The 13,427-nt window shown below is 35.4% G+C and overlaps 2 protein-coding genes and 1 long non-coding RNA gene across 4 annotated transcripts; 1 reads left to right on the top strand and 2 right to left on the bottom strand.

Moving 5' to 3' along the window:
- Positions 1 to 1,611: 1,611 nt before the first annotated feature.
- LOC126619092 (uncharacterized) lies at positions 1,612 to 4,688 on the top strand. The gene is made up of 3 exons (XR_007621943.1): positions 1,612 to 2,081; positions 3,564 to 3,754; positions 4,311 to 4,688. It is a non-coding gene; the product is annotated as an uncharacterized LOC126619092 (long non-coding RNA).
- A 135-nt stretch (positions 4,689 to 4,823) lies between these two features.
- LOC126619091 (ubiquitin-conjugating enzyme E2 4-like) lies at positions 4,824 to 8,066 on the bottom strand. 2 transcript variants are annotated; one of them, XM_050287365.1, is made up of 3 exons: positions 7,908 to 8,066; positions 7,410 to 7,639; positions 4,824 to 5,144 (listed from the first exon to the last, which is right to left on the bottom strand). In XM_050287365.1, exons 1-3 carry the CDS (start codon positions 7,924 to 7,926, stop codon positions 4,911 to 4,913), a joined length of 483 nt encoding a protein of 160 aa, XP_050143322.1. In that variant the 5' UTR covers positions 7,927 to 8,066; the 3' UTR covers positions 4,824 to 4,910. The 2 variants fall into 2 exon arrangements, with proteins under 2 accessions (XP_050143322.1, XP_050143323.1); XM_050287366.1 differs by having other exon boundaries at positions 7,410 to 7,636; positions 7,908 to 8,062.
- A 2,530-nt stretch (positions 8,067 to 10,596) lies between these two features.
- On the bottom strand, positions 10,597 to 12,194 carry LOC126619090 (ethylene-responsive transcription factor ERF062). Its single transcript, XM_050287364.1, has one exon. It carries the CDS (start codon positions 12,112 to 12,114, stop codon positions 10,822 to 10,824), a length of 1,293 nt encoding a protein of 430 aa, XP_050143321.1. The 5' UTR covers positions 12,115 to 12,194; the 3' UTR covers positions 10,597 to 10,821.
- Positions 12,195 to 13,427: the final 1,233 nt, after the last annotated feature.

Raw genomic sequence — 13,427 nt, forward strand, 5'->3', positions numbered from 1 at the left:
GCATGTACATATGTAAGATTCAATTCATGGAAAATATCAAATTCACATAATTGTAGCAATTTTGGTTATGAAGCATACACAATTTATGTAGAATCTAAAATACGTTAAACGTAAAGTTAGGTCATGCATCATGGTGAATGTTCATGCTATCAGGGCTTGCAAAATATCGAGTTAAAAGCCGTTGTTTGGAAAGAACCTGATTGCGTGATGATATGGATGAACTGGTTTGATGCAGAAAAAAAATCTCCAACGTCAGATTCCTAAGCGCAGCGGTAGGAGTGTGCTGATAACGTGTTGTGGTCTATTTTTATCTGACAAAGGGAGAGGGGCCGACGACACAGGAGAGAGGGAAGAGAGATGTGTGTTTGTAGAATTGTAGGGGAATGTGTGTGTTGTTATCCCTCCTACATTGTGCCTTTATTTATAGTAGTAAAGGGAGAGAATATATTCCTTCTCCTCCAAGTAATACAAGTTGTAATAGGAAAGGATAACTAGAATCAAATCTAATCTAGGATTTACACAATCATACTTATTCTAGGAATGTTTACCACAATTACATAATTTTTAATATTACATAAATTGGCTTCTAGGGTATAATTCGAACATTCCCAACAACGATATTTGAGGATAAATTCTCCTATATAGACCATATTCGAAAATGATACATCAAGGGAGACCATACAAACTACATTGCGTCCAAGTTCTTCTTCTCTCATCAACAGCAAGAGCATTAGAAGATCGACATAAAGTGAATTTGTTCCCATGACAACCTCGATGATCTCTTTACCAAGTCATTACCGAAATCCAGTTTTCTAAAGCTTGTTCGAGGAATTAGAATGCGTATACTGTTTGAATTACGCCGCTTGCAGTCTAATTAAGAAGTTTTGTTAAACTCAGGGTGAGTATCTAGTAGATACCTAGTTGACCTTGATGTAATTTTTTCCCTTAGTTCATGAGTTGCTTGTCCGATCGGGGTTTTGCTAAGTTGACAAAATTTTTACAAGGCACTTATCATAGGTTGGTCATACCTTGATTTGAGTGTTAGCCGCTTGTTTTCTTCAAGCTTCAACTTTGCACTTCTCACCATTTTAGGCTTTGTTTCGCTTTTGGTTTTACCATTTTAGATTTTCTTCAAAACTTCAACTTTTCTACTTCCGCTCTCTAAATTTTATTTCAATAAAATATTGTCTATTTTATTTGTCGAAATTAAATATTTAGTTTATAATCTTTAATAAATATACCAAAACATCTCCGACCTAATTGTATTTTTCGATATGTTTTAAGACCAAATCACGTTGATGTCAAGTTCGATATTAGCACATCTATGTTAATGACAAGTTCGATATTAACAGACCTATGTTATTGACAAGTTTGATATTGGCAGACATTGTGTGTGACTTGGAGTTGGGACAAAACCTCCCAACCTCCTAAAATCATTAACCATACATAGGCAACACCACCATTTTGCACGGTAGTTCCTTTCTTTGGAGATTTATATGGCTTGTTTTATTGGAAAAAGTGGGCAACTCCAAATTCGGAACTTCATCAAAGCATTGTCCTTCAAACTTCACGAGTCTTCCTTTCTTCAAAGTATTGTCCTTCAACCAGGGCCGGCCCAGGCCCAGTGCCACAGGGGCAACTGTCCAGGGCCCCAAAATGAAGAGGGCACCAGAATAAAAAAAAAAATCCATATAACTAAGTATAAAAACAAAAAAAAAAGTTCACAGCCCAAATAGGGATTGGCAAGAGTCCAAGAGGCAACAAAAGGGCTAGAGAAAGAGCCCAGCAGCAGATTATATAAAAAAAAATTAAACAAACAACAGGGCCCAGCCGCAAATTAGAAAAAAATAAAAAAAAACATAACAAAACATAAAGGGACCACTAGGTCCCAATTAAACCCTAATCCCTACATCATCCACTTCTCTGTTGCCGTTCCCTACATCTTCAATATTCTCAGCAAGCTGCTGCAAGCAGCTAAACAGGCAGGCCGCAGGGGAGGGCATCCTCCACTCCACACTCCTCAGTCTCAGCAACGCTGCTGCAAGTACATTCCCTCACCACCAACCATTTTGAGTTTTGAGGTAACTAATTTTTAAAATTTGAATTATCAATTTATAATTTAATATAAAATTTTGCAATGCAAGTGACATAGAATTATATGATAAATTGATAATTGATGTATAGAATTATTGTTGTTGATGAAATGAATTCTTGACTAATTGATCATTGAATTATTTGATAATTGATTTCATTTTAAACCCAATTTTTAGGTTCAATTTTTATAATATGTTAGACTATGTGTTAGTGTTTTTATAATATATAATGTGTTGGAATGATAGTTTTGATAGGAAAATTTTGTTATATCATGTGTAGGTAATTTTTGTAAACAAATTATCGAAGTCATGTCTTTTAGGAAACAACTCTCTGGTAATATATATATATATAAAAAAAGGCAAAGGATAACAAAATTGCCGAAAGTTTAAGACTTGGAGTATGATGGTATAATTGATGATTTTGCTTCAAAAAATGCCAGAAGACAATTTCTTAAATGTTGAAATTTAAAGGAGCTTTGCTAGGAATGGTTGTATATGATTGTATTTTTGATTGTCGGGGTTTAGGTACTATGTCCCCCCCGTTGTATATTTTCTCAAGTAATATAATTTGGGCATGAGGACCTAGACCCCCAGCTTCGACTGGATTCCAGCCCTCGTTAAATTTTTTTTTTTTTAAATATATGTTTCGGTATTAAAAAAGGGCACATTTTGAGCTTTCGCACTGGGCACCCAAAAACTCTGGACCGGCCCTGCCTTCAACATCGGCAAACCTCCGAAGCTGCACGGTAGCTACTTTATATGGCTCTGCGTTACCTCTTCACGACTGTTAACCAACCATACTCACCTGATGCTGAAGCCCAACAACGGCTTCTGGGCACCATTCGATCACAATACTCTGCTCCGCACTTGCTCGCTCCTTCATGGATCACCATCTTCTTCTGCACCACCGCCATGTGGTGGCACTAGCATTTACATGGGTGCCCACAAGGATGACTGGATCATCACACTCGCCCAGTTTGCAGTAGACCAGCACAATCACAAAGAGATTCCTTTTATCCTTTTCCCACTTAAAATTCACCATTTTTATGGCAGTTTAATGTGTTTTGTTCAAAACCAACCTCATAATATATCATAAACTCCCCAGAATTATAAAATTTCAAAGGAAAAAACTTGGTTGCTTCATTATTTCTGTACTTCTCTGTGTAGAACAATGTATCCCACTATTTTCTTCTTTTTGTTTGGATGGTTTTATCGGTTATTGGTGGTGGTGCTAAATGTAAAATTTGGTGTATGGTTGGTAGTTCATAAATCTCATTTGATATGGAAATTCTATAGTTTCTGTCCTTTTCTTTTATATTCTGCATAATGTTGTAAATGGGGGTAAGGCTAGCCGACATTCACCTCTCCCAGACCCTGCGTAAAGCGGGAGCCTTGTGCACTGGGTACGACCTTTATAATGTTGTTTATGGGGTATTTTTTTTGTTTTTGTTGTTGTGTGTGTTTCTGTAGAGCAAGCATCTTCGATATGTGAGGGTGGTGCGGGCAAGCCACACTACGGTTTCTAGCCTATTGTACCATATTACACTGGAGGCCTAAAATTTACCATGCAGTTGTTTGGTTGCAAATATTAAAGAACTTCATGGAGTTGCTTGTGTGGAACCCTGTTAACGATCGCTTGTCGGTTCTTGGTGTCAAGTGTGGTGAGTACATTCAAGTCCAATGATTTATAACACATATTCTCTTTTAGTTTTGGGTACTAGAGTTGTACTTCAAGTTTATCCTTTGTCTTTCACTTGATTTAGGATTTTTGAGCTTTACTCAACTTTTCGTATACTGCATTTGCATGTTTTCCCAGAAACTTAGGAAAAGAAAACAATCTAAGTTTTGATTTCAATCGCTATGAACAAAAGAGGGAAGCGATGAAAAGAAATCAACTTGATCAAATTCTCAATTGGCCGTTTTAGGTAATGTGATAAGTACGTAGTCAAAAGATTGGGTCACTTCTACCCCATTTTGCTCTGTCAGTTGTCTATTTACTTGTTTGAGCCAGCCATTGAACGAAGTAAGCGTGCATCCATACTTGAAAATGTCAATGTCTCTGTTAATCCTTTATGACTATGTTCCCCAATGCCCTTTCTGAAATAGGATACCTGAACATTTTTTACATTGTATTATCATTTGTATACAATTACAGTAGTGAGAGTTTCGTTCTGTTTGTGCTTCAAAAGTATATTGGATGAGTGTAGCATTGTTCAGGTACCTCCGGCGGACAGATTATTTTGCATACGCTGAGAAGCAAACAGACATTAACCTGACAGTACTCGAATTGAAACTCCATAAGCCACGACACCTATTAGTATTAGGTAATGAAACTAATCAATTTGACTCAAGCCTTAAGCTTTGGGATCTATGCTTGTATACTTAGGATCACATAAAAAGCTTAGTGCTGCAGGTTAATTGCGATCTTTGACTTATATTCTGGACCATAAGAAATTGAGAGGGTTCGTTGTGCAACAGGCTGGCAATAGAACTCTTTGGTCTTTACTTTATCCCTCAATTTCAAGATTTTACTCCTGATGGTTTATATATTTTCTTCTTTGTGAAATTGGTTTTGGATTGACAGAGACTTTGTGGACGTTTTATTTGTTTAATGCAGGTGATTTGAAATTGCATGAAGCTGTTATGTTTTACATGAATCATGTAAAACGAGATAGCTTCCTAATCAGAGCACCTATAGGTCTTTGGTTCACATGTCCACATACAATACAATGCTCAAAAAATTCTTATCAGTTTAATTCTTATCCGATCACATTCCATATTTTCCAGTACACTTTGGAAGCAAGATAATTAAAATTCTCACAACATTGCATACTTCCTAGTCCACTCCTTGGCCGTTTCGACAAACTTCTTTTTGTCTTTCCGAAATAGCAGGCAGGATGGATTGAGGGGATCCACTGGGTTTGGATCATCAAGAAGTGAGCATATGGAGAGCAGGAGGCTCTCAATGTTCTGCACTGGATTCCATTTATCCTCTTCTAAAATGTCGACGTAAATAGTCCCGTCCTCGCCGTTAATATTTGGATGATAAACCTGCATAAGAACAAGTTCTGTATGTAAATCATATGAATTCAGCATATATAGGATTAAATAGAAACAGGAAATATTTGGTTTAAAGAGGGAATTACAGGAAAGGTTGTGTTCTTCAAGCGTTGAGGTGTTGATATGTTTCCATAACAAAGAAAAAAACGTAAAACCCGTCCAAATAATAGTACAGTATTGGAGTCAATCTTGTATTTAGTTTGCTAAGAGGTTGAAATACAAGAATTTGGACATGCACAAGTAATAATGACTATTTAAAAGGACCAACTGGTGGCTTCCCCAAGGCAGTACACATACGTAACTATAAGCTTAATGAGAGCTGCACACTCGTTTAGCATGTGCATGAGGGATTTAGATCATAAGAGTTTATATTTGACAATACTTGTAGGTTATTAAGGAATGTATAAAGACTAAAGTATAAGCCTAAAGAAGTCCCGGTGCTATTGGTGTTAACCATTTTGATATGGATGCGTTGGATTTTAGTGATAAGGATTATCAAAACTAATGAATTTGATAAGGATTACATGATGGGAAGTATCCTTATCGAAGACCAATGTTTATTTTATAAATAAAGGGTCCTTGCTCTCTCACAAATACACACAAACAGAAAGATCAAGCCCCATCGACTGATAGTGCATACAAACTGTGTTGAGAGGAGAAGAACCTAAGATTTCTGCAACAATGGCTTCGCAAGGTTAGTGGTTAAACTAATATGTTGAGCTATTCGTTTCCGCTATATATTTAAACTTATATTTGGTATTAGAGCCTTTCACATATGTCTTTAACCCTATGTCGAAAGCATGAGGAACAAAATTTTTATGCAGATTACAGACTGGCTATGGATTAACAAGAGGGAACTTTAACGAAAAGCACCCGGTACTGTTCACTTTAACGAAAAACCACATTTTTACACTAAAAAGTCAATCCTGGTATTATTCACTTTACTATTTATTTTGTCCTTATCATTAAAACTCAAAGTTTTCAAGTCCTTTTCATTAGTTTTCCTTTAACAAGAATGGTTTGGTGTGTATGAATTAAAGCTTTTCACACACTGAAATCGTGCCTTAATCCTGCCGTCAAAACTTGCATTTAATATTGATAACTGATTGATGATTATCTAAAGAAATTGTTCCTCACGTCTGATGGCATAAAATTCTTACATTTTGCTTGAATAACAACCATGTTATCTAAATCACAAAGACTTGTTAATATGGCTACAGAATATTCAACTTTGATTATGAAAGTGTTATGATTAAAGTTCATCGTTCACAGTCTTCTTCAATCTAAAGAGTTGAAGGCTGACATATTGTATGGTTTTTGGGTATAAAGATTAATCACGCATGTTATGTGATTCAGTGATGAACCCTAGCTCCATGAATCTCAACATGGTGAATCCACTACTGGAATGAACTACAAAAAGTGGAAGCAAGACTTGGAGAATGTGTTGGACTTGAGAACACATTCTTCAAGTCTTGCTTCCACTTTTTGTAGTTCATTCCAGTAAGTGGTTCCACCGTGTTGAGACTCATGGAGCTAGGAATCACCGAATCACATAACATGTGTGATTAATTTTTATACCCAAAAACCAATATGTCATAGCCTTCAACTCTTTGGATTGAAGAAGGATGTGAACGATGAACTTTAATCATAGTACTTTCATAATCAAGGTTGAGCGATGAACTTTAATCATAATACTTTCTTAATCAAGGTTGATTAGTCTATAGCCATATTAACAAGTTTTTGTCATTTAGATAACATGGTTGTTATTCAAGCAAAATGTCTGAATAAATATTATGCCATTTAATAGTAACCACATTGATTAGAGAAAATGCATTTTCCGTACATATGTGAATTCAAACTCATGTTTAAACTTAATTAAGATAGAATATCGCTTGTATCAAAACACTTACTACACCTGACCCATAAAACACCTAATAAGGAGAACAAAGAGTCTAATTTTCTCATTGGTGATGTTTTTCATTAGTCATAAACAACTAGATGACCATGTTTAATTTCAGTTAATCACATGCATCTTCCAAGTTAAACAAATTTACAACTTTAATTTTAAGGAACAAGGGATAGTTGAATTACACAATGGGTTGTTGGTGTTGAACTGGTCATTCATGGAAGTCGAATCTAAGATCATTCATCTTTAAGTGAAGAAAAACATCACTAAACACTACAGTAATATTTAGTGACACCTACAACTTTAATTAATTGATTTGGAAACTAGACAGATAAGACGTGTATACGTACCTTGGTTAGGAATTTGATGGTGGGAGGTTTGTTAGGATATTGTGGTGGCAAATCAATGGAGAGAAAGAAGACACCTTGCTCATAAGGAGAATCTGGTGGCCCCTTGATCATACCTTGCCATTTGTAAGGGTCATCTTCATTCACTGGTCCATAACTGCAGTGACTTGGGAAGTCTACTTTCCTCAACCCTTCTCTTTCGTACATCCAGTGCTTTTTAGGTTTCCTGTCTTCTAAAACAATTTGTACTACTTTAATCAATCAATTAATCATAGCCTCATAGAAACGCTAAATTTTTGGAGCAACCGATTGTATATCTCCTCTTTCAATATCTCATATCAAGAGACGGTTATTTTTCTCACTTACATGATGTAAAAAATAGAAAGACATGATATACAACTAGTTACACGATATAATTCTCCATAGAAACTGCAAAATATGCAAATCATAAGAGAAGTTATGTTTGAGAAAACAGAAAAAGGAAGAGGATAAGATATATACCGAAAGACCAGTCTGCCATGTTTGAAGATCAACAGCGCCAGGGAAGGAGAATCTGAGGAATTATGTTGAAGCTTTGAGAATGAATGGAGAATCAGAAAGTAGCGAACATTTATAGAATAAAGGAATTTTTTTATGTTTTTTTATTTATAATTATATACTTTTTCCTACGTTCCCAGAAAAGGGGTAGTCTTTTCTTGTAAATTAACTTCAACCGCGTCAAGTTCTTTCTCAATCCATACTGGAACTAACGATGTAATGCAAGAGAAATGTTTGCGCAATTTCCTTCTCTATTTCCGTAGGAAGGAAGAGTATGGACCCACTTTTGATTTATTTTTTGCTAATAAAGAATGATAGAGCAAGAAAAATAAAATCTTAATATATTCACCAAATAAAAATTAATCTATGTACTTTACTCACGCAACACATTGATAGGGTTTTTTTTTTTTTTGTTTTTGTTGACAAATGAAATGTTCTACATTAACTTCATCTAAATACCGGAAGAGAGATTTAAACTTGTGTGTAGTGTGTGAAAACACACTGTTCTAACTAACTTGAGTGTAATGTGTGAAAACACACTGTTCTAACTAACTTGACTAAACTCAGATCTGTAATATAAAAGAGACTAAACTCAACTATTAATCAGACGCATACCATGGTCCTTGCCAAATCTTCACTCTAGCTCTTGTCACTACTTCAACTACTGTACGTATGGAAGAAGAGCTAAAAGGTTCTGCTCTTGGTCTCAAATCGAGGCGGCACAGTAATCAATTGTATCGTAATTGTTTGTACTGGAAGACGATTTGCCGGACTATCAAAAAATAGGGACACTTTGGATGCGGTCCCTAGCTATCAATATTCTTTGATTGAAACCTTGTTAGTTTTTAGTTTTTGATTGAAGTCCCTGATATTAATGTAATAATGTAAGTTACTATATTTTTTTAATTAAAAATTAAAAATTGAAATTTGTAATTGTTTATATTAATGAGATTTTAAATAAAACCCATAATTATGGGATTAAAAATAATAAAATATAAATTATTCTCTCTATTATATTGTGTGTGTGTGTATATATATACATATATGTATGGGTATATTAACCAAAATTAACAAAAAAAGTTATTGTACCAAAACATGGATACATTCTCAAATCAACGAAAAAGAATGTACCCATATAAGTTTAAACATGGATTAAAAAATTTGAATGGATTTTATATTAAAAAAGGGTACATTTTACATATAACAAATTGATATATTTGAGAATGGGTACATTTAAGATTAAAAAAATTGAAAAATTATATGAATGGGTACATTTAAGATTAAAAAATTGAGAATCTTTTTATATATAAAAAAAAACTAATAGGTACAAACTTAATTTAATTTAATTTTTTATTATTTTGGAAATGTTTGAATTGAAAATTAATTAGAAGTTTAATAGAGGTGTGAGTATTAAACCCTAAATTAATTACTAATTTTTATATTAAAAAAATTATATAATAAACAAGTAAATTCATTATCACATTAATGCTAGGGACTTGAATCAAAATTTGAGAACTAATAAGGTGTTAGTTAATGAACAGTAAAAACTAGGGACCAGATACTAATTTTTCCCAAAAAATAATATAATGTAATGATTCGAACCGTCAATTAAAGTGTCTCTGCGGAGATCATCCATGAAAAAGTTTAGCCAAGTAGAAAATGGGTTACCCCAAATTGGGATTGGAGTGGCCCAAGTACTAAACATCCTTCTATTAGGCTATCTTCAATTGAAGGGTCCAGAGGGTCAAAAATAGCATGAAAACTGATTCCAACCAAGGGTCAGGCTAAAAGGCCCGTAGGCCTCACTGAACAAAAAAGGGCCAATCGGCTGGCCATCTTCAGCCAGCCAACCAGCTCGCTGCCTAGCCCAATTTCAATTTTTTTTTTGTTCTTTTCCATTTGCCCAACTCTTTTTGTTTTTTGTTTTTTTCCATTTGCTCATCCCACTTTAGAGTGTAGGGCTTGGGTTTTTTTTTGTCCAGCCCATTTTTTTGTTTTTTATGCCCAACCTACTTTTTTTTTAAAATTTCTAATTTCTTCATACACCATTTCTCACATATTTTTCACAATTTCATACTATCTTACCTCATTTTATTTCAATGCTTCACATTCCATACTATAGCCCTTTGACCCTCGGTTGGAGACGATTTTTTGTGACAGAGCTAAAACAAGCCCTATGGCCTTCGGTTGGAAATGATAAGAAATATGACCATGCACTGTTCATTAAAATATTAATTTCTTGGAGAGCCAGAGGGCTAAAACGAGTCATCTAGTCAGCCTTCGGTTGGAGATGACCTTAGGCAGTTTCCTCTAACCTTAGGTGAGGGCCTATCAAGCCCCTTCCACAATTCTAATTTTGACAACAATACTATTAAAAAACATAATTACTTCTCTTTCCATTTTGTTTGTAATCCGGACTAATAAGTAGTAGTTCGACTTTTTATTTACTATATTGACAAATAAGAAGAAAAATAGTATTTTTACAATTTAATTATGACTGTTTATTTTTTGTACTACTAAATAATCTGATCTATTGAGTAAACAATCATTCTTTGTACTATATAGTTGGAACAGTAAGCATCGTGCTTGTTCAAAGGGAAAAATTATCATTACAGAATACAGAAGTTGTAGAAATTGAATCAACACTTAAGCAAAAGGAAATGAAAAATGTATAACTGCATAAAGATCAACTTTTAAGAAAACTATAAATAAAAAATTAAAAAAACACAACCGGCAGAAAGTACAAATCTGATAATCAAACAATTTACTGCAAAAATTTGGAAACGAAATAAGAGTTATTTGCCTATATGATCATGTTTTGGTATCAGATATCAATTTTGGAAATGAAAAATGAGATTCCAAAAAGGAAATTCAAAAGTTAGGAATCAGAGACCAGAAGAGCATCCCATATCATGTCCATGTCCAAGGAGGGCATTCTACTTAATTGAACGGCATCCACATCTGCTGTTGATACTAAATCCTGCTGGTGGTGATGGTGATGAGACCCAACTTTGCTCTGCAACCCAAACTGCCACTCTTTTCTTGTAGGGTTTTGGCTCAAATTACTATTGATCATGATATTCTTGTGATCGCCGCCATCACCCGCTGAGTGCTTGTTTGATGATGCTGATTCGGACGAAGAGGACTCCTTGATGGCCTTCTTATGTGCTTGTGATGATGATATTGCTTGCAGCTTTGCTTCAAGAAGAGCAGCTGTGGTTCCTTTCAAAGCACTGGCCTTAAGTTGATGCTTCAAACCTGGGAGATTCAACTGTGCATGTTCGCCGCGCAATATATAAGCCGCGGTGTCATATGCAATGGCAGCCTCCTCAGCGGTGTCAAAAGTCCCCAACCAAACCCTTGTTCGGTTTCTTGGTAATCGAATCTCAGCCACCCATTTCCCCCAATGCCTCTGCCTAACTCCTCTAAATAGTTTTCCTTGTGATGATGATGAGGAGGACAAATTGTTATTAGGCTGCTTTTGTTGTTGATTGATCTGCTGCTGATGCAATCTTGATGATGATCTTCCAGTGTGCTTCATTGGCTGCGTCTTCGTCGTGCTTAGCCAGTAATCATTGGAGCCTTTGGATGAGTGGTTTGCTATAGTTTGATTAATTTTAAGCCACTCAATCATGCCCGGCTGATGCTGAATTTGATCAATTGTTTGGGGAGCAGGAAATGAAGGGGTTAATAAAGAGGATAACTCATTACACCTTTTGGTCTTGCCAAGTGAGTTTACAAATTCAACTTGCATGGACGACGATGACGATGGGGATGATGATGATGATGGATCGAACAGACTTGGTTGCTGCAAAAACAAAGTTAATTTCGGAAATCTCGATGATTTTGATGACAAGGAAGGTGGAGAAGTAGGTGGTTGATCAGAAACTTGAGCTCTAGTCAGCTGTGGAAATGTTTCCAAGAAATTTAGAGGAACAAAAGGACTACTTGTGTTGTTGATCAAATTGGAACCCGAAAGAGAAACATCCTCTGCGGAAGAGCTACTAGACTCCGATGACAGTGGCGATTTTGATCCACTGCCGCCCCAGCTGGCTGGATGATCACCGAACAAATTTGATCCAATATTGTTACTAGTTGCCATTCTTGTAAAATAAGAGTATGGCAATTGCTTTTCTATGAAGGTTTCCATCTTGGGAAACTTTTCCTCCATGCTAAATTCTAATACAACTTTGAGTGAAAACACAACAAACAAAGAAAATAATGGCACAGAAATGATGGGAGATCATCAAGGCACTGTGTTGCTTTATATATATATATATATATATATATATATATATATATATATATATATATATTTGCTGCCTCTAAAGCCTAAAGTTCTCGGACCCAATGAGAGGATCATTCTGACCAAAAGATTTGGACTGTTAGATGAAAATCCAACGACTACAAACATGATAGTTATTTTAAAATTATAATAATTATAGCCGTTGGATTTTCATCTAATGGTCCAAGTCCTTTGATTAGGAGAATCCTCTCCTTGAGCTCAGGAAAGGATCCAAGTCTAAAGTTCTCACCTCCTCATGTGACAGGTATTTTGCTGCCCTAATAGAATATTAGGGAACCTACTTTATGTAGATAAAGCAAAAGCTATTGTCCGAGTCAGATCTCTCTCTCCCCTCTGATTAAATGACAAAAGGAATAAGCTCACAACCTTCCATTTTCCTCCCCCACGCAAATTCGTGCTTGCCAATATTCTTTGATGTCTCAATGCAACCAATCAGAACCCGCCAGCTCAGGCGCTTCTTGGCTTACCTGCCATATGGGAGGGTGTTACATGCAGTGAACCTTCCCCAGTGATGGTGACTGCATGCAATTTCAACCTTTTACTTTCGTTTCATGCCTCTCTATGTATTTGATCATGGATTTTCTCTGTCATTCATCATGTGGTTTCTCCAAAATTCACATGCCTCATCCCCTCTCTTTTTCTATTTAATTTTTATATATAAAGTTTAGAACTTTTCTTTTTGTTACAAATGGAGGTTTCGATTTAGTTCTAAATCTCTAGTATATTCCTACCCATTGCTTTACTCATTCTCACTATTAATTAACTTAAGTGAAATATACAGCAAGGTTGAACAATTCAAGCCTTATTTTACTAAAATTTAACTAATGGAATAGCAAGAGAAAATGTGTGCGATTGTTGGTAAGCTTCATTTATCAATATTATCATCGACTTAATCATTAGCGTTGAACCGGCCTTAAACCCAATTTAAACCAGCTATTATGTTAGTTAATTGAATTTCGTTTCGGCCGGAAAGTAATGTTTGATTATTTAAATATTAGGAAATGATGACTGTCTTTCTGGATCTAGTTGCATTAAACAAATGGTGATGAAAGTTATCGACACAGGTATACCTTGTTTGGCTTTTTCTTGGGGCAACATGAGCATGTGTCTTCTGAGGAGGGTTTGGAGACACTCAATAAGCACCTTATCAAAGGTAAAAGCTACATATGATATAATAT

The sequence above is a fragment of the Malus sylvestris genome, chromosome 4 (genome assembly GCF_916048215.2).
Source record: "Malus sylvestris chromosome 4, drMalSylv7.2, whole genome shotgun sequence".
In the NCBI taxonomy this organism is placed as follows: domain Eukaryota; kingdom Viridiplantae; phylum Streptophyta; class Magnoliopsida; order Rosales; family Rosaceae; genus Malus; species Malus sylvestris.